This window comes from Microcebus murinus, chromosome 2, assembly GCF_040939455.1.
Source record: "Microcebus murinus isolate Inina chromosome 2, M.murinus_Inina_mat1.0, whole genome shotgun sequence".
NCBI classification, from domain to species: Eukaryota; Metazoa; Chordata; class Mammalia; order Primates; family Cheirogaleidae; genus Microcebus; species Microcebus murinus.
In genome coordinates, this window is record NC_134105.1 from 115,038,315 (window position 1) to 115,062,701 (window position 24,387).

The 24,387-nt window shown below is 47.5% G+C and overlaps 2 protein-coding genes across 8 annotated transcripts in view; one reads left to right on the forward strand and one right to left on the reverse strand.

The window, feature by feature from the left end:
• Positions 1–6,905, forward strand: part of DCAF6 (DDB1 and CUL4 associated factor 6) — a 132,466-nt gene extending 125,561 nt beyond the window's left edge. For all 5 annotated transcript variants that reach the window (XM_076000362.1, XM_076000363.1, XM_012783873.3 and 2 more), the window contains 2 exons: positions 244–349; positions 6,443–6,905. In XM_076000362.1, the coding sequence (XP_075856477.1) occupies positions 244–349; positions 6,443–6,507 (171 nt within the window). In that variant the 3' untranslated portion in view covers positions 6,508–6,905. The remainder of the gene's footprint in view (positions 1–243; positions 350–6,442) is intronic.
• A 9,160-nt stretch (positions 6,906–16,065) lies between these two features.
• Positions 16,066–24,387, reverse strand: part of GPR161 (G protein-coupled receptor 161) — a 45,437-nt gene continuing 37,115 nt past the window's right edge. For all 3 annotated transcript variants that reach the window (XM_012783883.3, XM_012783884.2, XM_076000364.1), the window contains exons 4-6: positions 19,617–19,721; positions 18,981–19,100; positions 16,066–17,093 (exon numbers count right to left, since the gene is read on the reverse strand). In XM_012783883.3, the coding sequence (XP_012639337.1) occupies positions 16,828–17,093; positions 18,981–19,100; positions 19,617–19,721 (491 nt within the window). In that variant the 3' untranslated portion in view covers positions 16,066–16,827. The remainder of the gene's footprint in view (positions 17,094–18,980; positions 19,101–19,616; positions 19,722–24,387) is intronic.

Here is a 24,387-nt window from a genome sequence, read left to right on the forward strand (position 1 = left end):
GTCTGACCTTTGTCTTTCTGCCAGTTGAAAAAGTGGTGTTTTCTGATCTTCTTTCTTTAAATACAACTTAAAGTAGGTATTTGGCATTGAGTAGCCTTAAGGCAGAAATATAAACATCATACATATAAAGAATGAAGTAATTTCCTCCTAGGACCTGCTAATTTTATGCTGTTTTCCTAATTTTAAAGAAAAAGGTACAGTTACTCTATGATCTTTGACATGGTTGTTTAACTTGCCTTGTAGGTTATAACTCGAAACGAGCTCATGCTGGAAGAGACTAGAAACACCATTACAGTTCCAGCCTCTTTCATGTTGAGGATGTTGGCTTCACTGAATCATATCCGAGCTGGTAGGAACTTTTAGTGTAATATTAAAATTATTATATATTTGAAAAACATGTTAATTAAGATCTGCTTTAAAGGGATTTATATAATTTCCTTAATGTCACAAAATGAAGGCAGCATAACTTCTGAACTAGTATTTTTGTGAGTGTTAGATCTTAGCACAGTAAATTTATTTCCTCATGAAGTAAGTTTATTGAAAAACGGTCAAATGAAAGGACACTCACTTGAAAACTTTTTCTTGGAGTATAAGACCATACCATAAACCTTAAGGTATGTTATAGTGAATATACTTTAATAGTAGGTTTGGTCAAAATCAATCATAGCCCAGACAGAAATAAATGTAATATGCTAAGAAATAAAACAGATACCTTAGTGTACTTTTTCAATTTTTTTGTTTTAGGTGATACACTGAGTTTCAGTGTCACAGATACACAAATATATATATATATATTATAACTAATATTTAAGAAGGAATTGAATAATCTATATTCATAACAATAGAAACAGTCCCATATCCATTATAAGCAAAATGTTTATCAAGTAAGAGTGTGTATCACTCTTCATTGATTTCAGAAATTGAATTGCTTCATATGTTATATATTATCTATACTCATTTATAGAGTAACTACATTATATCAGGCATTATACTAATCATTTCATGATTTATCGTCATTTATCTCTGACCGTTTACAACATAGGTACATTATAATCACTTAAGCCCCGGTCACACAGCTGGTAAATGTTAAAGCCTGAATTTGAAACTAGCTTCCAAGCCCTTACTCCCCTTTGACCTATAAATTTTACTTAAAGGAATATATTTAAGTCATTATTGTGAAATGCAAACCTCTGCTTGATCTGATTGCAAACAACTTTTCTAGCTCATTTACAACATTCTTTTCTTCTCTAACCATTCCGTTCACTCTGGCCTTCTTTGAATTTTGAGGCTATACCAAATACTTTCCCTCCTCAGGATTTTTGTAATCATGCTGTCCCCTCCCATCCTCACTCTTTGTTAAGATAACTTCTACTTATCTTCAGGTCTGTATAAGCAGTGGATTAAATATCCCTTCCTCAGAGAGAATGGGGAATGGAGAGATAAGTACTCAAAACAAATGGCATATAGTATTTTTCTAAGCCCTACAGGAGAGAATGTGTAACATATCTGAAAAATTGAAAGACACCTCATATGTTTATAATTAAAAGAGTTAGAAAATAATCCTCGAGTTGAAAGTATTAACTATACCTGGAAAGAAAGAAAATTTCACTTGATCAAAACAAAAAATAAACCTGGAATATAAACAAAAAATGTTAGTAGTCCAACAAAATATTTTTGCAGTACTTCTTTGGGCTCCTGTATTAAATTGTTATAACACTATAACATTTTTTGATCCATTTCAATAACAGCAAAGTAACTCTTAAAATTCATTGATTTGGATTTCAGATGTGAGAAACCAACATTTTAAAGAAAAGCACTTGCTGATTATGACTCCTAAAATGTGCTTGCTCTTATAGAGTTTATCTAGTAGATGACTCTTTCTCAAGGATTTTCCTATAGAAAACTTTTCTCTTTCCAGTTCTGCAAGAATCTATTTTAAACAGGTGCTAATGTGGCAGTGGTTTCTTAGTCAACAGCTACTATTATCCTTTGATTTTAGGATTAGATAAGATGTTTTACAATATAAAAGTTCCCTTTCTTTCATTTCTTTTTGCCAGCAATCAAAAATAGATAATTTCTAGTTGGCTTAGTCAGCTTATCCTCTTGTTTCTCTTATGAAAAAGACTAGATAGAATAAAAGAGTTTATATTTCTGCTGCTTTTATCCTTAAGATACCTAGTTATTTGATGGGTCAGTTAGCTACTCTTTTCCTCTCTTTCCCTTCAGTATTCTGTAGTCTGAGCACAATAATGTGTACATATTCAGGAGAGTTAAGAATGGGCTTTGGTTAAATAAGCACAAGCCATCCATTAGATACCTCTGCCCATCCACTACTCCAAAAGGCTTTTTGGGAGGTCCAGGGAATAGATGTGAGATACCTTCTTCCTACTGGAACTGTGATTTTTAATGAAGGATCCTCTTCATATCACCTATGGGGCCTTTTAAACTATAAATACTTGAGTTCTACCCCCTAAAGATTCTGATTCATTTTATCTGGATAGGGTTTGAGCTTCTGCATTTTAAAAAAGCAACCAGAATTATTCTCATAAATAATGCACTAATTCTAGTCTAGGCCACTTCTTGAGGTGTAAAGGCAGTAATGATATCCCTAGAAGCTTTGAGAGGCTTTGGAAAGATGGTGATGGTGTATGTGGATCATTCTGGAATCTTGTAGAATATCTTAGAATCTGATCAAGTTACTCCCCTGCTTAAAATTCTCCTGCACCTCCACACGTTATTAGGATAGAGTCCAAATGTGTTAACATGTCTTATGAAAACCCTGTATTATCTCTTGACATTTGTCCTTAATACCTCTGGACCTTGGCATAGGATAGCTATTCTTTCTCCATGATGGGTTTGCAGAGCCTGTCACCATATTAAGTTCACATTCGCTAACCAACTCGTGCACGAATTCACTCCATCAGCAGGTGATGTTAACTTCATTCCAGAATATATGTAATATTTATCTACCCGTGGTCTCCCTGCCTCTACTCTTGCTCTCATACAATTTGATTTTCACACAGCAGCCAAAGGGATCCTTTTAAAACACAAGTCAGCAAACTTTTTCTTTAAATAGCTAGGTAGTAAATATTTTAGGCTTTATAAGCCACATGGTTTCTGTTGCAACCACTCAACTCTGCCACTAATGCAAAAACAGCCATACAGTATGTAAATGAATAGTAGTGATTCTGTTCTAATAAAACTTTATTTACAAAAGCAGGCTGGATTTGCCCATGGACCTTAGTCAGCTGAACCCTTTTTTAAAACATAAATTAGATTATATTACCTCCTCTTAAAGTTGTCAGGGGCTCCCCATTGCTCTTAAAGTAAAACCTAGACTTCTTACTCTGGTCTACAAAGTCCTACAATGACCTGAACCCTGCCAACCTCTGACTTTGACTCATTCCAGCTTTCTCCTAGCTCACTACATTTTAGCCATATTGGCTTCTCTTCATCAAATTTATCAAGCTTATTAGCACATTTAGGACCTTTTCACTTACTGTTTCCACTCTCTGTGAAAGACTTTCCCTCCAGAACTTCACATACAGTTCAGGTCTCGGTTCCAGTGTCACTTCCTCAGACCAGTCTTCGCTGGCCACCCATCTAAAGTTGCTTTCTGTGTCTTCCTTAGATCTTCCCTCTCACTTCAGTCACTCTCTGTTCATTGCTTTATTTTCCTCAAGTACTTATCACTCTAACTTTTCATTTATTTGCTCTCATATTACAGATTAGAGAAAAATACATTTGTTTCCTACCTTCCTCCTCTAGAAAGTAAGCTTCTAGAAAATAAGAGACTTAGTTTGTCTTATTTGCAAATGGATGTTTAGCTCCTAGAAAAGTACCTGCCACATAATAGTTGCTTAGTAAATGTTGAATCCTTTGATAAATAAATGAACTTCTGGTGTCAAATCTCTACCCAACAGTGAGTTTTATATTATTTTTCTTAATAAAGTAAATAAATTCTTTACAAATGATAGCCTGAAAAAATATAACAACAGTATTTTTTGGAGTACAAGTTTCCTTTAGGGAATAATTTTCCTATCTACATCTCCCCCCTGCAAACTTAGTATCTCTTCATGCCATCTCTTCCCCAGCCAAAAATAATTCTGAAGAACTATTCCAGTAGAAAATAAAAGGAACCTTTCCACAAATGTAAACCTTATTTGAAAAAGAAATTTGGTGTTGTCTACTTTTGAAAACTCATGTATATAGAAGCGAGTCTTATTTCCAGTTTTCATTTAAAAAAATACATTGTTCTTCAGACCTCCTTGGTCCATAATTGCCAACCAGAGATTTGTATGTTACTGCTTTGTAGTTTTACTACTTCAGTAGCACTTTGCAAACAGATTTTATTTAATTTTTTCTTAGAAATTGGGTTTACATTTTTAGAGAGGTGGCTATACAGTAGTTAAATGAGTTGGATTTCAGGATAGAACAACTATATTCTGCCCTCCTCATTCCAGAAGCCACTGGGAATTATTCTGTGACCCATCATAGAGACTCTGGGCCCTCACTTGTCTCTTTAAGGCATGCCTTGGACTGCAGAGTTCTGACCTCTACTACACAATACCCTGATTTAAAGACTGTGACATTTTTTCTTAACCTTTTATTTTCCTATCTTCATTTATAGTCTAACAACCAAAAGAAATTTGGGTAAGAAGTCTACAAACTTTGAAACAGGCTAATACTGCTTCCTCATGCTTCACTAATATGACAAAATAGATTTCTTGAAATAGTTAATCATACCCAAGATTCCCATTCATGCAACTTTTAATATTTGGTTCTCTCTTGAAAGTACATTACACAATAAAATAATGTAATCTTTTTAAAACTAACATCCTTTAGGTAGCCTTTTATTGGTCAGAAATTCTTCCGCTGTGTTTAGATTCCTTATTAATCTATGAAGGTCTATTCAAATCTTATTTTGTTCATTTATTTTACAAATGTGTATTAAATACTTATATAATGGTAATAATAATTGAAATTTATAATTAAGATTACAAATCTTACGTAATCTTACTGGTTTGACATTGGATTGAAGTCTGCATACAGGAGATTTAATCTAATTCATTTAGACATTAAACATATTCGCTGCCGTATCTTGTCCTTGGTGCCGTTAACCTCGCATCCAGTGGTAGTGTTTAAGCCTTTGTAGATAATTGATACTGACAGTGGAACTGATCTGTTTCCCTTACATCTTACCTTAATATTTCCATGTTTACCTTGGGAAAGTGTTTCTGAGGCAGAAACATCCTAGTTCATCCTAGTGGTGGTAGTGATTTTATGCTGTTGCCTACTTCATATACTCTACTGTAATATATCTTACCTTCATAAAACTTACATTCATTTATTCAGTAAACCTTCATTGAACATCCTATACCAGGCTCTGAAGATGTAAAGATAAAAGGAAATAACTCCCACCCTTCAGGAGCTAACAGTCTGGTCTGTAAGAAGACATGCAAACAACTCTTACTGCAATTAGGATCATCATTATAAAGTTCATAGAGGATATTCTGGCTGGGTACAGTCACTCATGCCTGTGATCCCAGCCACTCAGGAGGCCAAGACAGGAAGATTGCTGGAGCCTAGGAGTTCGAGGCTGCAGTGAGCTATGATCACACCAGCCTGGGTGACAGAGTGAGACTTTGTCTCTTAAAAAAATATTTATATATTCTGGAACATGGGGGGAGGGAGTTGATAATTTTATAGATGGGGTATTTGAAAAAGTCCAGAAAAAGTTTCACAAAGGGGCAACAGTTGTATTGAGATGAGTAAACAGAATCATTGTAGCCAAAGAATGGACAAAAGTGTCCCAAGCAGAGGAATATAGCAAGTGTAAATCATGAAAACTTGAGAGAACAGGCTGTGCTCGCTCACAGCAGTTTGTAATTACGTGTACTCAGTTGAGTATTTAACCTAGATAAGCTCCTTGAGGCAAGAAGCTACATCTGTTGTGGTCACCATTGTATCCTCAGTTTTTAGCACAATGCCTGGAACATAGTATTTAATTTTAAAAACTCTTTTTACAAACAGTTACACAAATCCTCAGTGGTGATCCCTATATTCTCTGTCACACAGCTGCCGCCTCATTTCTTTTAGTAGCACCTGATATACGCCCTTAGACCTAGAGTGCAAACAAAGAACACTGTTTGAAAACTACCGCAGTAGAACATAATATATAAGGATTTTTAGGGGTGGGTATTTTTTTATTTTTATGTTTTAGAATTACATGCATATTCAAAAATAATAATACTATGTTCTTTATTTTATTTGCCTCTAAAAAACAACTTGTCTACACATAGTGATGAATGAACTGATTTTTACATATTGATGTGTTGAATTATATATATTTTAATCAGTTTTAAATAAAAGGCATTGTAAATTATTTACAATTGTAATACTAAAAGTATTTCTTTTTGTGATCCTCATATCTGTTTTCCAGACCGGTTGGAGGGTGACAGATCAGAAGGCTCTGGTCAGGAGAATGAAAATGAGGACGAGGAATAATCAACTCTTTTTGGCAAGCACTTAGATGTTCTGAAATTTGTATAAGACATTTATTATATTTTTTTCTTTACAGAGCTTTAGTGCAATTTTAAGATTGTGGTTTTTTGGAGTTTTCCCCTTTTGAGGGGATAACCTAACATTGGTTTGGAATGATTGTGTGCATGAATTTGGGAGCGTGTGTAAAACAAAACTAGCAAAATGTTTTTAAAACTTTTTGCCGTGTATGAGGAGTGCTAGAAAATGCAAAGTGCAATATTTCCCCTAACCTTCAGATGTGGGAGCTTGGATCAATGTTGAAGAGTAATTTTCATTATAGTGAAAATATTGGTTCAAATAAATTTCTACACTTGCCATTTGCATGTTTGTTGCTTTCTAATTAAAGAAGTTGGTTGTTTTAAGATACCCTGAATTTGACTTTTTATTTGATGCCTTGCTATTCTGACCCACATTTTCCAATCTTTTCTGCAGCATAAGAGGACTATTTTTCTCTATTCTTTAGAAGGGCTTTTTTCATTTCCCTTTTTAGAAAGTACAGTTGAACTTTGAACAACACTGGGGTGGGACACCATAAAAAATCTGCATGTAATTTGGCTCCCCCAAAACTTAACTACTGATAGCCTACTGTTGACTGGAAGCCATACCAATAACATAGACAGTTGATTAGCACATATTTTGTATGTTCTATATGTAATATACTGTATTCTTATAATAAAGTAAGCTAGAGAAAAGAAAATGTTACTAAAGAAAATTATAAGGAAGAGAAAATATATTTACTATTCATTAAGTGGATTATCATAAAGGTCTTCATTCTCACTGGTTTCATGTTGAGTAGGCTGAGGAGGAGGAGGAAGAGGAGGGATTAGTCTTACCGTCTCAGGGGTGGCAGGAGAAGAAAATCCACGTATAAGTGGACCCGCATAGTTCAACTCATATCATTCCAGGGCTGACTGTACTTTATTTTCACCTCCAGTCATCATCTCTCATGATCAGTGGTACCTCACGACACAAGTACAGGAGTGAGGCTTGAAGCAAAAATCACTGAGAGCACCATGGATAGTTTACATATTAGCACAGACTAGTCTTGAAGGCACTGGCTTCAGGCCTGCCTCTGTCTCCAAATTCTAGATTTCACTGCAAGTTGCTGACCATCCAGTCTTCTAATTTCTGGTCTTCCTTAACTATAGTATCCACATCCATTCAAGTCATCTACATTGAGGCCTAGTTGTCATATAGGTTGTGACCTGAAACTGCTTCTGCAGACCTAACCCTTCAGTCATTCTCCCTCCCCTCTCCTAAATTTTCATTCTGTTGGTGCCTTTCCCCGAATCTGATCACATGCTCACATGTCTTCTTTAATCCATTCACAAAATTAAATCTTTTCTCAGTACCAAAGTATATACTTTCTAAATTCTTTCCTCCTCTTGTTATCCGAATGAGCATAGTACATTACACATCCGTGGCGTCTTTTTGCTACTTTCTTGATGCCCAAAGCCTCCTTCAGAAGCCAGACCTGCCAGGTGGGAATGAGTTAGTTTGCTGCCTCATGATACCTTGGAGGCAAAAAAGCAAGCACGACAAAGTGATGTGTCCAGTGTTTAATGGTCCAAAAGGATGATTTCAAAGGCACACCCACTTTTACTTTCTCTGTCTCTCTCTCTCTGTCTCACTCACACACACACTTAGCATCTGCTGTTACAGTTTCTGGGATGGCATATTGATTCATGCTTTTTTAGGGAAGTGTCTTTCTTTGAGTTTCCAATCAGTGAGCTCTCGGAAACCATCTTACTTGTGAAGGACAAAAACTAACCCCAGCAACTTCTCTGTGATCTACAGTCCAGCCAGTGACTGTCTTCACTGTACCTCCCTGCCAACCAACATTTGGAGAAGAAACTGAATTGCATGCTTACACTGATCACTGCTCTCATCTTGAGACAGCCATCCAATGCTGCCAAAATGAAAACACCGATACAAGAAAGAAAATGTTGGGGTTGTCAAGGCCAGAGCCATAGATCCATGTGACACCTCGTCCATCAGTCCGTCACCAGCAGCACCAGCCTTGAGCACACTCTGGAGGTGGATATCAGACCATCAGTGATGGCACACGGTAGCTAAAAGGCGAGTGCCAATACCAAATCTGATGGTCTGCCAGGGTCATTCTCAACCCTGAGCCTCTCTATTGAGGCTTTTGTTTTTGCTATAACAGCTGCCCTATTACTTGTTGGAAGTAATATATACCTCTTATTGCTTAATTGGCAGTTAGTTGAAATATTCCTATTATTTTCAAGAATCTAAATATCCTAGGGAGAAGGGACTAAGACACTTAAGACTAAGACAGAATCCCTGACTGGGCCACAAATGGCCTCACAGGTGTAGCCAAGCAGAGCATCCCTCTTCCATACAGAAAGCAGGATCTCTCATCCCTGCAAGATGGCGGCAAGCCCAGAGCCACCTGCTGCTGAGAGAAGACAGATTAGTTTTTTGTATAGAGGAAAAATAACTCTTCAGGTCACTCAGGAAGTTCAACTGGACTTCAACATCTCAATGTATACCTCTTACCTGGAGAAAGGCACGTATGTATCTATGTTAGAAAACATGGCAAATGGTCAAAGGGATAAAGAAATCAGCTTTAGCCAAATAGGTTACTGCATGATTTCTGGAAAGCTTCTGGTTCCCAATTAGTTATGTGCCCTGCTCAAGCCATCAAATTTCTCTGGGTTTGTTTCCGTCTCCCTAAAGTGAGGATATGTTCGCCCCACCTATGTGATAAGGGCTGTGTTGGGGCCACATGAAGCCATGGAGGTTGAAGGGCTGTACAGGATAATTGAAACAAGTACTGTAGGCACAGAATATGTCATTTCTTCCACTGTAGCAAACTAACATGTATATACTATGGAGGGGTGTTGGAAAGCTGACAGAACGGGTTACTGGAGGGCTCAGTGGGGTCAAGGAGTAGGAAAAGCAATGGAAGAAAATCAAAATGGTACTTACCCACCATGGCACAGAATGTTGATGGGGGAAGACAGGATGCGCATGTGGCAGCAGGGCCTATGGGAACTCTGGACTTTCTGCTTAATTTTGCTATGACCTTAAAACTGCTCTAAGAAAGTTACTTGTTAAAAAAGAATTTGTCAGAGGAACTAGGTCTCCTGCCCACAGCAATGTTGCAGAGAGTTTTGGTATTGTTTATTGCTCAGTAGGGCATGTCGGACAAGCAGTCAGGAAGCAGCAAAGAGAATGCAATCTACACGGGCAGAATTAACAAGTCCTGGCCGCCTCCAAGACTCAGTGTCTGTGGCGGACAGCCTAGAAAGTTAGGCACCTGGACCTTAAGACTCACCGACCCACTCAGAAAAAGGAAGATGACTTTAGTTGTGGCAGGTGAGGGGGTCAAGTAAAGGTGGTAGGTTTTGTGCCCTTAGGTGGTTCTGAGTCTCAAAGGTGGTGATAACCTGCCACTTGCCCTGTCTTTAACGTTGATTATGGGATGGAGAATATATCTTTATCTAGGTAGACAGATACAGCACTGATGTTCATTAAACTTCCTTTAAAAACTTTGGGTTAAAGCCGGGCGCGGTGGCTCACGCCTGTAATCCTAGCACTCTGGGAGGCCGAGGCGGGTGGATTGCTCAAGGTCAGGAGTTCGAAACTACCCTGAGCAAGAGCGAGACCCCGTCTCTACTATAAATAGAAAAAAAATTAATTGGCCAACTAATATATATAGAAAAAATTAGCCGGGCATGGTGGCGCATGCCTGTAGTCCCAGCTACTCGGGAGGCTGAGGCAGCAGGATTGCTTGAGCCCAGGAGTTTGAGGTTGCTGTGAGCTAGGCTGACGCCATGGCACTCACTCTAGCCTGGGCAACAAAGCGAGACTCTGTCTCAAAAAAAAAAAAAAAAAAAAAAAAAAAAAAAAAAAAAAAAACTTTGGGTTAAAGTGTTTCTTGGGCATGGTGAGAAGCAGGTCATTTAATAATACTGTATGAATTTAATTGTCTTGGGGAAATTTATGAAAAACACCTGGATGGATATCTCCAGGTGACTTTAGTATGGGAGTCTTTCCCCCCGCCCCCTCTCCCAATTCTGCACGTCTGCCCCTTCCCGCTCAGTCTTCCTCTTTGCACCTCGTGGGAAGGGAGGTCAGCAATAGGGACATGGCTGCAGAAAATAGGGAAAAGGAGAGGCTCCCGCCAAAGCCCACAGATCACAAGTCCAAGTACAAATTCACAATTTCCACAGCTGTGCATGTACCAAAAACATTTAATCAGGTAAACAAAACTATTCTAAGTACACTTTTACTTGTTTATAAATATTGGCTTATAATAATCCTAAACTTTTTCAAATCTTTAAAAAAAAAAAGTCATCCAGAGACTTCAAGTTAAATATATTTCAGGATTAGCTTGGTTTTTTGCTTTTCATTTTTATGAAGGTTGGTTTTTAACCAATTCTGCATCTACGAGTCATTATCAGCACAACACAGGCGTGTCCCTTAAGTTTACAGGCGGCGTGGCCTTGCCTGCCCGGGCCTGTGATGGTCCCTGGGGCGGCTGTTCCTCCAGGGGGGCTGCTGGCCTGTGATTTGTGGCAGTGGTATTTCAAAACGGTGGTGTCCAAAGGAAAAACACAAGTGGCTTCTAATTCCTAAGCTATTGACACTGCTCAGGAAAATATTTCTGAGGGAAACGAACACGGTTCTGTGTATTATATTCTCCTAAAATTAACACTGACAAAAATTGTGCTCTTTGTAATCTTGTGCATATTTGAGCTTGCGCTTTGATATTTTCAAAGGAATCTTTTCAACATATTGGAAATACTTTGGAATCCAAAGTATTTACTGGATACTTTCCGGTGAATCCAATCACTTTTCTTGAGCCTTCAGTGTTTTTAGGTCTGGCCAGCAGGTATTAGTTATCTCCCAAGCTCCTTGGTTTACAATAGTTCTTTCTGCCTATCTAACAAAGCCAGCCGGATTGTTCCGCTATAAATGACTTTTAACTATCCCTCATCCTCCTTGAGCCATAAGGCTTGCTCCTTCCTTCCCTCCGCCCATGGCCTAGACCTGGTGTTTGGCCCTGACTCTGACTTAACTCACTTTGAGACCCCAATTTCCCTAGGCATCCTGGATTCTGTATATCCCCTCTCCCCAGCCCACGAGGATGGCATGCCTCTGCTCCTTCTTGTAGGTTTAAATGGCTGGTCACAGCCGTTTCCCATTGCCTCAGGGTGAGGGTTGAAGCCTGGGGTTCCCTCTACACTGTGGGTAGAGCTTGGACTCCTACCCTGCCCTGCCCCCTCCCTCAGAGGCTTGGAGGACTACAGATTCTGCGAACCCAAGAGCCACAGCCAAGGAGTCATCTGTCACTGCAGGACAGAGCTGTCCTTAGCAACCAAGGGAGAATGTCCCTTCTGGGCTGTAAGGAAGATCAAGGCTGAATTTGTGCTGTGATTTGGGACTCTACACTGGGCCCTGGGGTTCGACAGCCATTCAGGGCAACACTTAGAATTATTTTATCTTTGTGCAAACAGGCCAGTAGCGCGGAAGACAGGCATTTTTAATAGAAAAGCTCACTTTTGCTCCCCCAAACCTCTTGCGTTTCAAAAGCTGCTTAGGCTTTCCTCCCTCCTCTCTATTGCCTTCCCCTCCTCACCACACCCCTTCTTCCCCGAAAGTCCTTTTGTGCTGTACAACAAACATGGCAATTCCTATGGCAGCAACCCTTCACACCTCCAATCTAGGGTAATAACGGTTACCTTTTTAAGATTCTCACTTCCTGTCATAAAGATCCGTGTAAAACAACAATGCGCTCCTCCCTCACGGAGCTGCTGAGAAAAAAATGCCAGGGGCTCTGCTTCCCCTGCGCCCCCGGTCCTGTGCTGAGTGCTGCTCAAGGATTTCCTCTGTGACCCACACCGTCAGCCTCGAAGGGAGCCCTCCCTGGACCTCTGTGCGTGCCCACATAGAAAGAGATCATTCCCAAACCTCCTTTCACAGATGAGGAAACCGAGATGCAGAGACACCAGGTAACTTGTCCCACGCCCAGCTAGTATGCGGCAGCGTGGGGCATGAACTCACAACCACACCCACCCTGCGCTGTTCTGCTCTGTCACACTCGCACCGAAGTGAAATGAGACAACGCACTTGGAAGCACCCAACAGTGCCTCGCACGGAACAAGCGCTCAGAGGTCCCACAGGTCAGGCATACAGCAGGCGCTCGACACGTGCGTGCTAGTCCCTCGCCTCCTATTTTACAGCCACGTCACCCTCACAGCTCCTTCCACACAGGACGAAGCCAGAGCCCGAGGCTGAACACAGTCGTGAGTGTATGCGATGGTCCATCCAAAGGTACATCTCTAATCTGCAGGCATCCATCTCAGAATATTCGTATAGTTAAATCTAAACAGACTAACAATCTCTCGTTGTATCAAAGCGATTGTCCTCCCTCTCCTGTCCCAACCCAAACTTCCTTGGCCTACTGCAAATACTGAGTCAGGCTCACTGGTTGCTCAATGCTTTGCAGAAAGACCACCCAGCAACTCCTCAAACGAGAATCAAAGAACACTGGCACCAGATGGCCCTTGTCTCATGCTCAACTCTGCTTCTCCAGGAGCAGTGGTTTGCTTGACATCACGCAGTGGAGTAGTGGCAGCACCTGTGAACCCGAATGAGGGTCACACATGTAAGCAGGTTAACCAGGTGGTGCAAGGTCACCCAGGCTGAGGACTGCAGTCATGGCAAAGGCGTGCAGAGCATGAAGCAAACACGCTGTCCGGTTTCTCCTTGGCTCATCACAGCCTCACTGCTGCCACCTAGTGGCTAAGGTCCTGATCTCCAGTCTTGATGCCCCTGGCCAGGGAAAAGGCTAGGTGTTGAGTTATGTGCCCTGCAGTGTGGCCCTCCCAATGCCTTCTGGGTCAAAACAGCCCCAAACCAGAAAGCTGGTACCTGTGGCACAGCACGAGGACCCAGGCAGGTGGAAATCTCAATGCCAGCAGAGATGGGCAACAGCCGTATAGTGGTCCTGTCAAAACCAGATGACAGGGCCGGGCGCAGTGGCTCACGCCTGTAATCCTAGCACTCCGGGAGGCCGAGGTGGGCCGATTGCTCGAGGTCAGGAGTTCGAAACCAGCCTGAGCAAGAACGAGACCCCATCTCTACTATAAATAAAAAGAAATTAATTGGCCAACTAATATATATAGAAAAAATTAGCCGGGCATGGTGGCGCATTGCTGTAGTCCCAGCTACTCGGGAGGCTGAGGCAGGAGGACTGCTTGAGCCCTGGAGATTGAGGTTGCTGTGACCTAGGCTGACGCCACGGCACTCACTCTAGCCTGGGCAACAAAGTGAGACCCTGTCTCAAAAAAAAAAAAAAAAAAAAAAACACCAGATGACACAAGACTGAGATATTTAAACCAACAAGTAACCAAAGGTCCCACCTGCCACTGTCCATGGGGTCCCCTGAGGAAGGCCTCGGGCCTGCCACTGTGTGGCAGTTTACAGCTAAGGAGCCTGGGTTCAGTGGGGGAAGTTGGGGATTTGACCTTCTACACTAACAGCGGATTTCCTTAAAAATGCCCGTGGGGGGGTGGTTCTCTTTTCCCTCCCTCCCCATGCCCACACCCTCTCTCAAGCTGAATCGAGGAAAATTCGAATTCCGGAATACGCAAAATATGGTTCTAGCTGCCAAACAGCCTCCAAGACTTAGCTCAAACCGTCACCTACCTCATGCAGCCCTAACTCCCTATTTGGAGAGACCACCATTCTTTCTGTAACCACTGCTTCACTTTGCCACTGATTAGAATCTGTATCGCGCAGGTGTCTCTCCTTGCATTACAGTGAACACTTCGGCGTTACTGCCCACGGCGCCTGGGCTGGTGCTTTGCGCACGGTGGACGTGCAGTGTCTGTCTGGTAGGTGACGTGCAGTGTCTGTCTGGTAGGTGACGTGCAGTGTCTGTCTGGTAGGTGACGTGCAGTGTCTGTCTGGTAGGTGACGTGCAGTGTCTGTCTGGTAGGTGACTAAATGAATGGGCCTCAGTTTTTTAAAAAAAGGGGGGGAAACACAATCCTTTTGTGAAATGCAGTATTTCTAGATTGATTTAGATTAAATCCTATTATATTCTACCTAGTCGGGGGTCAGCCAGTGGGAACTTGGGGAGGCCTCAGGATTCCCGCCCTAGATCTAGCCCAGCCTAGTGCAGTCAGGAGAGCATTCTCCCACCCCTGGGTTCCAAGCCAATTTCCTGGCCACCCATCCCAGAGGAAAAGGTCTCTCTGCGCTATTCTACCTCTGTATGTACTAGTTGATCAGAAACATGGTCCCTTCAAAAACTAGACACGTGCTAGAAAAAATATATATACAGAATATATATAGAAAACCTAACCTACCCTCAGCCTTAGGAATGCCACCCAGCAGTGAGGGCAGAGTCTGTGACCTGCACTTGTCAGCAGCAGAACGCACAGGGGAGCGTGCCCTCCGCTCCTTCCACTCCCATGCGGAACCCAGGCCGGGGCCTAGCAGCCAGACGGCCTGCAGCAGGTGAGTTCCACCACTACAGGAGAAGGACCCCAGGCCTCATGAAAGGCCTTTTGTAAACTGCAGACCAGGGGGACCAGGCAACCACTGTTTCCGCCACACGCAAAAAAGACACTACCTCGCCAGGAGAGAGCTAGATCCCAAAGAAAGTGACTCGAAGGTGATTCACTTTCTAGAACAGCCACCTAGCAGCAGGCACAGCAAGATCTCCTTGGAATCTACCCTCTGCTGACCAAGGGAAGTCCTGAACTTGGATTATTTTGTCCCAGGCTGAAGGGCAGACACAAGGGGAGAGCCACGGGCCCCCAAAGTCACCAGGGCAATTTCTCCAAGCCCAGACTTCAACAGATGCTCCCACTCAGAGGGGAGAGGAGTGAGGTCTAACCCACAAATCACGTTCCTGCTGCTCCACGTCCACTTCCGAGGCGGTGGCCTTCTCCCTCCGCTTACGCGTCTTGGCGGCTGGCATTCTGTCCAGACTCTGCTCCAAACACACGAGTCACGAGGACAGGGAAACCAGGCTGGGCCACACTTCGTATGTCCACCGGCAACTACACTCAGAAGTTATACAGATATTGGTCCACGGGTCTACTTTTGGTTTGTTTTTTTTTTTCCTGCCTCTAATTTACACATTCAGAGAATATCCAAGGTCAGAGCCGGAAATGATCTTGGAAACCATCCACTCCAACTCCCCACTCCCCTTTCCCATTTTACAGAGGACCTAGAGAGGTGACAAGATGTCCCAAATGACACGAGCGTGCACACGAAGGCAGAGCTGGGCCAAGAACCAAGGCTGCTGACTCCGGGCCCAGTGCTCTTGCTGTCCTGTCTGAGCTGCCCCGGGCTGTACCGGGGGAGCCTGCCCTGTGCCACTGCGGCCAGCTGTGTCCACTGGTCACTCAGACAGCACACACAGGAGCTACTCAGTGAGGCTTTCCCAGGGGACGGGATTCCCGCCAGTACAACAGGATCGGTTTCCTGGCTGTGCTTGGCACCACAGCCCCCGTTAGTCTTGGTAAAACAGCGGCATGTCCTAACCCAGTGGATTCTTTTTTATTCTGGAAATGAAACACACATGGTACCTGCCCCTTCCTCCTATCTTGCATAGTGGTTTCGCCCTTCTTTTGAAATACCAAAGAATCTGTCAGTAGAGAAAGGGGGCAGGTGGGCCCCCGTCCTCAGAGGCTCGTGGGTGGGCCCTGCGAGCACCCATGGGGGGCGACACTGAGGGCCAGTTCCTGGGCAGGACAGGTGGTGTGGGAAGTCGCTCCGGGGCACTCTGCTCCTGGGTCTCTCTCTGCAGGCCACTTAGTCTAGAGCTGACGGCCCACACAGAGGCTGTGTTGGGAAGAACTACAGTGCCATCCTCCAAGTGCACTGGGAAGGGTCCCCCGCCTGAAACCTCGGGGACAGTGGGTGGCTGCACCACCGGGACACAGGCTGTGAAGAGAAGCTGATCCATACCGTGCTTTCCTTCCAAGCCCACGGTCTCTAGTCCTCCTCTCTGCCCCACCTCCCAAAAAGCCAGGGCCACACTGCCACCTGCTTTTTTTTTTTTTTTTTTTTGCTTTAGATGCTTCTGGCTCCATCACTGGGACCTCAGAGAAGCCCGCATGCAGTCTCAAGGCGGCACTGAGGTCATGGGCTGCAGACGTGATTTTCAGTCCTTTTCCCGTGGCTGCACAGCAGACGTCCCCGCCCGTGTGTGGCCCGCGGTGCACAGGGACGCGCCCGGGCGCCGGCACAGACGGGCACGGGAGGCCCCCGCGGCCCCAGCCCGCCCCCAGGCCTTCATCTCTGTTCTGCAGCTAGGACATTCCCTTCTTCGATGCTCTGCAGCTGGAGCCTCTGACTCGCGAGAGTCCTGCTGCCTCGACGGCCCCCAAAACCGGCGCCCGGGACGGCCCGTGCCGCGAACAAGACCCCTGGCAGAGCCTCCTCCCCAAACAAGTTGATCTTGGCTTCAGCCTCGATGGCTTTGGCCAGGCTGGCTGCGTAGCTGTCCAGGGACTTGTGTACTTCGGCCTTCACGTGGAGAACGGAGTTCTTGGCAGCTTCTGAGGGAGAAGGCAGAAGAAAGGTCAGCCGAGGAGCCTGGACCAGCCACCACCCGGGAACCTGCCTGTCGTGGCTCAGCTGCCCCGGGGAGGGGACGCAAATGGAGGGCAAGGGCACAGGTTTTGAAGTCACAGTCCCAAGGGTAAAAGCCCTGACTCCCCGACCCTTTACCCGGGAAACCTCGGAAAAGTGATGAGGTCTAGCCTCAACTTCCTCAACTGAAAAGAGAAGGTAACAAGACTCCTCTCGCTTCACAGGGTTACTGCGATCATTCGGCGAGATCGCTCTTTCTAAGCTGCTTAGAAAAGCCTGATAAATCCTTTCTAGCATTATTCATCAGAACTGTTACATCTTTGGAAACGTCCTCTGGTCCCTTCGCTCCCTAAAGCGGTGTAACATCTACAGCTACAAACTTCCAAAACCGAGCCATCACCTCTCTCCTCCCCACACTTGCTCAGCGCTTCCCCGAGGTCGCGGAGAACCTCAGGGTTGGACGTGACATTAAAGGTTCAAGCTGCTACCGAGGATTAGAACCGCTGACAACTAAAAGGACAGACGTGAGGAGGTGGCTGTTCCGTGTGGCGCCCACTGCCCTGTCATCCTTCATATCGGCCGCACCGCCCGCCTGGACATCTCGGGGGAGCCATCTACCCTCCTCCTCGCGTCTTCTGGACGGTGGGCGACTTGCAGCCCACACTCCGAGAGGGACAGCGTGGAGGGGCCCTGGCCGCCCTCTGCCCGGCCACTCACTCTCGGGGAGAGGACTCCCCTGGCAGGGCCTTGCTCTCCGACTGCCACCTCCACAAGGCAGGCGCAATGGGGCAAGCTGCGCTGTGTGGGCGGGGGTTCGATGCACATGTTCTGTGAAGAGTAATATGTTACAAAACCCACGAGGCTGGCAGCCCAAGCTCAGTTCTAGAATGTGTTTTGCCAGTGAAGGGGATGCTCCGATTTCCACCTCTCTGACCTCCATTCGCTCTGAGCTCCGGAGATGTGATTAATTACGAAAATAACTCCGACGGGAACGCTGACTTCCACTGTCAGCGTTTCTGAAGACCTTGGGTCTTGAAGTCCCTGCACTCCCGCGCCACGCCCCAGCCCAGGCACGGTGGCTGTCCTCACTGCTCTGCGGGCAGCCTGGGCGGCTCGTTCGCCGCCCTCCTAATTAGCATGTTTCAGAGGTGACAAGGGTGCTGGGGTGAGCTGAGAGCAGACGGGGTAGGAGGAGACGCAGGGGCTGCACCAGGGGCAGGGCCGTCCCCCTCGCAGGACTCAAGAGCCACCGCAGCTTCAGAAAGGGCAACAGACAGCAGGAAGGCAGCTCTTGCTCCAGGAAAGTATTAGCAGATACACTCTCTGGGCCATTGTTTCACTTTCCACAGGGGGAAACTGAGGCTCAGAGGGGGAAGGTTCAGATTTCTAACCACGCATCACCCACACGGGAATGAAACCAAGGGAAAGAGGGGGCCGGGCGTGGTGGTTCATGCCTGTAATCCTAGCACTCTGGGAGGCCAAGGCGGGAGGATCGCTCAAGGTCAGGAGTTCGAGACCAGCCTGAGCAAGAGCGAGACCCCGTCTCTACTAAAAACAGAAATTAATTGGCCAACTAAAAATACATTAAAAAAATTAGCCAGGCATGGTGGCGCATGCCTGTAGACAACCTCCTGAGGGAGGAGATGTGACCCAGAATGTGGGCTCTGTGTGGGGGGAGCCTGAAGCCACTGTCTGCCCAGGACTCGGGCGAGACCCGCAGGGCGGGGAGGAGGGGAGGAATGGGGGTGGGCAAAGGCCAAGGCTCTGGGGCGGGGCAGGGCTGGGCTGAGGACTTTCCCAGTCATCCCCCCCTCTCCCCTGTTCTCTAGAAGCCATCGGTCACAGAGACCCACCTTTGATTTGTTCCACTTCATCCTCAAATGTCACCGAGCTCCTTCTCCTGGGCGGGCACGTACAGTGGGAGGGAGGGTTGTCATCAGGTGTGTAGTCCTCAAGCAGCATCACATCCGTCCCTAAAACAAGCGGCCGGCTGTGCACACAAACCAGCAACACGGAGTCCCCACACCTCCTTCTCCCCGCCCTCGCACCCCGGCCCCTCTCCCACTCCAACCCACAGCCGGGCGCCAACCCCCCTGCGGCACCTGCCCGACAAACCCCTGTCGTCCTGCTCCGCGGAGTCTGCAGACAGCCAGCGCGGCTGCTCCCGCCACGTGGAGACCACGGCAACGCCACCCAGGGCAGCGGGTTCGAGCCGCGCGGGGCGTGGCGCGGACGCGGGAGTCTGCAGGCCCCGCGTGGAGGGGGCGGGAGCGGCCGAGCGGCGAGAGGGTCCTGTCAACAGGAACGCTGTGTCCTGAGTGACTCTTCTCACCGTCTGAATTTCTACCTCAGTTAAGATGCGTTGCACTAAATACACATTTACAACTTGAAAGTGCAAAGTTCCCCACCCCCGTGGGAAGTGCCGCTGCACCAGCTCCTGCACCCGCATCGGGGGACACGGGTGAGAGGCTCACAAAGCGTGACGGTACCTGAGTCCTGAGAGCAGCTGAAGCCAGTGTCCCCCGTGCTGCTGCTGTGCCCCAGGGGCTGTCCGCCTGCCATGAGCGCCGTGAGGTGCGGGGACAGGCCCAGGTCTGAAAGGCAAAGTTGGCGTTGAAGGCGCGACGGCAGTTGACCGAGGCAGTTGACCTTCCCATCCCGGCTTCCCCGCAGCTGTTCCTCTCGCTCCCTGTCCCCGAAAGGCAGGCCGAGTTGGCTGCTCCGGCCCGCTCGCCCGGTGTTCCTGTCCCAGCACGCCAGGGCCCCGCCCGGCCCCCCAGAGGGGAACCTCCCCGGCGGTGTCCAACACCAACAAGGCAAGTGGGAGCCGAACGGTCTTCTCAGGTCTTCAGTGACCCGTTCACCTCCTGGAATCCAACTTGAACACCAAAAATGGATTTTTCAAAAGAGGCTTAAAACCCAAAGGGGAGAGAATTTCTGGAAGCTGGAAAGTAGATGGGTTAGGGCGATGAGCTGACCCAGGAGCGCGAATGGCGCTGGCAGCCGGGGAGGCCCCAGCAGCTCAGGAACTGGGGGCCTGGGGACAGAAAGTCCCCGCGGGAAGCAGCCGGCCCTTCCACTGCTCTCCCCAGCCTGGGCTCCCGGCGCCTGGCCTTGTGTTGGCAGGAGAGTGGAGACAGTGGCCCGGGGCATAGCTGAGGCGGGTGACACGGTAAAGACTGAGGGGACAGTGAGAATCCACTTGTTCATCAGAGGGACCCTGGCCCTTGTCCCACGCAGCCTGGGCTGGACACTGGAACACTCCTCCCCGGAAGAACCCACCCACGCTCGAGAAAAGATCTCGAGCAGGTCTGGAGAGGTGGGTGCCAGGGACACGGCCCTGCCAGGCCACCTGCAGCCACAGCCTCCCCACGGCCCTCCCTGCGGGGCCTCGTTATTGAAGGGATGCCTAGACGTTTAGGGAACGGTACTAGCACGAAAGACAGACATGGGGAGAAAAAGAATAAAGAAAAATGGATCTCAGAAGAGACAATACAGGGAGCTTATAGAAAAGCAAAACAAATCCTAGCACTCTGGGAGGCTGAGGCGGGCGGATTGCTCGAGGTCAGGAGTTCGAAACCAGCCTGAGCAAGAGTGAGACCCCATCTCTACTATAAATAGAAAGAAATTAATTTGCCAACTAATATATATAGAAAAAATTAGCCGGGCATGGTGGCGCATGCCTGTAGTCCCAGCTACTCGGGAGGCTGAGGCAGGAGAATCGCTTGAGCCCAGGAGTGTGAGGTTGCTGTGAGCTAGGCTGATGCCACGGCACTCACTCTAGCCTGGGCAACAAAGCGAGACTGTGTCTCAAAAAAAAAAAAAAAAAGAAAGAAAGCAAAACAAAATTATAATTGGGTGTCCCTAGAAAGTTGAGAAAACAAGGAATCCACAAAAAAAGAGTTGGAGGCTGTAAGAAAGGGAACACAGAGATAACACAAAGCTCTGAGAACTTAAAAATATGGCAGAAAAAACTGAACCCCTCAGATCCCACGAGGAAGACCTCCTGCCTAGGAGACTGAACGAGCTCAACCACAAAGGACAACCTGCGTCCTCCTGCAGAGCCCTCGAGGTAGCAGAGCCACATTCTTCACTTGCACCCTAACTCTTCAGGGCACGAGCTACCAGAACACACTCTCCTGCTTCCCTGGAGCCATGGAGGAGATGGCGGCGGGGAGGAGCCACAGCAAGCTTCTCTCAGAACCTCCCGTGCGTCCCAGTCCCTTACTAGGGGTCAGGGGTGGGGGCTGGGACCAGAGCGGGCCCACGCGTGTCCCCGCACGTGACTGTCCCCTCCAGGGCCTTGGCCTGAGGACACGACTGTGCTCACAGGACGTCTGGCTCGGGGAGCGGAGCCCGCGGGGCCATTCCCTGCCAACTGGGAGAGCTGAAGCCACAGTGGGTTTTGGACGCCATCTCTGAGGCTGCGGTGGAAGCCAGCAACATGTCTGGGTCCCCACCAGCGGGAGGAATCCTGGAGCCAGGCCCGGGTGGCTCCGCTGAAAGGTCTGGAAGTGGGTGGCCAGGTGGCATCCCTCTACTCTGTGTTTACCCTGCACTCACCCCGGGATTTTTCACAGGAAACAATCTCTCTCCTGGGCTGGGCCCAACCCAACCCCTCAAAACCCAACAAACACCAAAGCTCAAAGGCACAGGGAACAGGTCCGTGGCTCCCCAGCAGCGTGCAGCGGGTAAAAGCCATAGCACCTTTGAGGAACTAAGAGAACAGGGGTGTGGGTCCGAGGTGAAGCAGGCACTCTGTGCAACAAGGTGACCTCCAGGTGCCACTAGGAAAGGAGCTTGGAAAAGCAAGGGAGGAGAATTCAAAGGCTCTGGGGTCTCCCTGCCCTCCCTCCAGCCCAGACCCCTCCAAGCAGAAGCTGGAGTGAGCCGTTTCCCCAGGGTAAATGTGAGCAGGGGTCGGCTCCCCAGGAGACACCTGGAAAGGCTCCGAGCCCAGGGATCTCTATGCACACGCATCAGCCAGGGTGAGAGGGGCATCCAGGGAGGCTGCCCTCCCGCCTGGCCCGGGCCCTGGCTGCAGTGACGGGGCGGGATCTGCAGGTGAGGGCTGTCGGAGAAGCTGGGTGTCCCTTCTCCTGAGGGCCTCTCCTCGGCTCCAGTGGCCAGCGGCCACCTGTCAGCTTCAATTTGTGGTTTAGCATCTTAAGACAAAATGTTGGCACTGAGCTCACCTTTCAGCCCTAGCAGCCACTGTCCCCTCCAGGGCTGACCTGTCCACCGTTAGTTGGCACTGCCTGGCAGCCTCCAGGTAGCCCAGAGATCTAAATGCCCAGGTGAGCCTCCCGGTGGGGCTCTGCCAGTAAATAAGCCCTGGAAAGCTGAAGGCATCTGGTGGCCCAGTGACTGCTGGCGCTCCAGGGAAAGCCTGAGCTTTTGCACTTCTTCAGTGTGGGGAGAACACGCTGAGAAAACCTGATGTACGAAACAAACACTGTCGAGTGCTCGTGGGACTCCTGACGTCGAGGCGGCTGGGAAGGTCCAGGCACGTGTGGGATGCTGCCCCTGCCTTTGCGCACACGCACTCTTCCAGGGAAGTTTGTGATTCCGAGTACTGATCCCTTGCTTAAAACTTTCCAGGTACCCACACAAATGGAGAGGAACAAAACCAAAACAGAGGCTCCGAGTCCTTGCTTGCTGGCTTTGGAACAGATCTCGTCATCTTCCTCACGGCGTGCTAAGGGCGGGACACGGGCCGGGATGGCGATCTGGGCTTAGGATCTGCCGAGGATCGAAGCCGTGCCCACAGAGGGCGAGGCTCAGACAGAGGGACCGGGGACATGAGGCGGAGGCCGGGGCTCTCCCTCCAGATCTGCGGGGCAGTCAGGGTGGACCGCGCAGGGTGGGCGGCTGGGCTGGGCCGCCTCATTCTGCTTTGGTCCCTGACTCTTGCTGACGCTCGGCGGCCTCCTCCTGGGGGACAAGGACCTTCTGGGAAGAACAGCAAGGATCCCTCTACTCCCATTCCTGGGTGAGGCCAACCACTCAGAACCCATCATCCCACCAGGCTGCTCTTCCCTCGCGCCTGCCGGCTCCCGCCCGTGCTCACGGCCTCGCCAGCGCTTCCACGGCAGGCACAAGCGACCCGTGTGGAAAATCCTGGCCCCAGAAGCAAATGCTTCTTTTTGTTCTAGCTCCCCTCTCCTCCTCCATTCTCTTTCCTCGCTTTTTTTCCTTCCTCGTCCTTAACTCCGTTGAAACAGAAAACATCTATTATTTCTTGCCTAGAGGACAAGTGATCTCACAAAATCTGAATAAATAAGTCAATCAGCGAGGTGAAGCCAAACACTGAATGTACTGCGGATCACAAGTCAGGCGTGGAAATGTGGGTTTGCAACTCACTGGCAGGGGGCGGGCGTTTCGGTGGTTAAAATACTGGGATACAAGGCGGGGCGCGGTGGCTCACGCCTGTAATCCTAGCACTCTGGGAGGCAGAGGCAGGCGGATAGCTCGAGGTCAGGAGTTCAAAACCAGCCTGAGCAAGAGTGAGACCCCCGTCTCTACTATAAATAGAAAGAAATTAATTGGCCAAATAATATATATAGAAAAAATTAGCTGGGCATGGTGGCGCATGCCTGTAGTCCCAGCTACTTGGGAGGCTGAGGCAGGAGGATCACTTGAGCCCAGGAGTTTGAGGTTGCTGTGAGCTAGGCTGACGCCACAGCACTCACTCTAGCCTGGGCAACAAAGTGAGACTCTGTCTCAAAAAAAATAAAAAATAAAATAAAATAAAATAAAAAATACTGGGATACAGGGAGATCCACCCCCCCCCCGTGGTCAAAATAAAAAGTCCCAGGCTTCCTTTCTTTCCCAAGAAATAGCACTCCATCACCATGACACACCAGTGACGCTGGTGTTTCAGTGCCGCATGGAAGGGTCTCCCGTCACTGCCACTCAGGATTTACAATCAGGAGTCATTATTTCTTTCACCCTTCTGAGGCATCTCATTTCATGAAGAAGAAAAATTAATGAGGGTGCTTCGAAGAGACGCCCAAAGTCATCCAGCAAGAGATTCAGGCTGCAGCCCCAACTCAGTGCCCTCAACAGCTCTCTTGCAGGGGCTTGGCCAGGTGACGGGGTCCCTCAAACCTGGTCCTAAAAATCCAGCCACCTCCCTTCAGAACAACCTGGTAATAACTGCTGGAGGCAAGACCCTCCGACTCGTGCTAAAAACAGCGGGTGAAGGCTGACGGGGAAACAGGATATTTGCAATGTCTCAAAGAATCTCCTCTGCTGTAT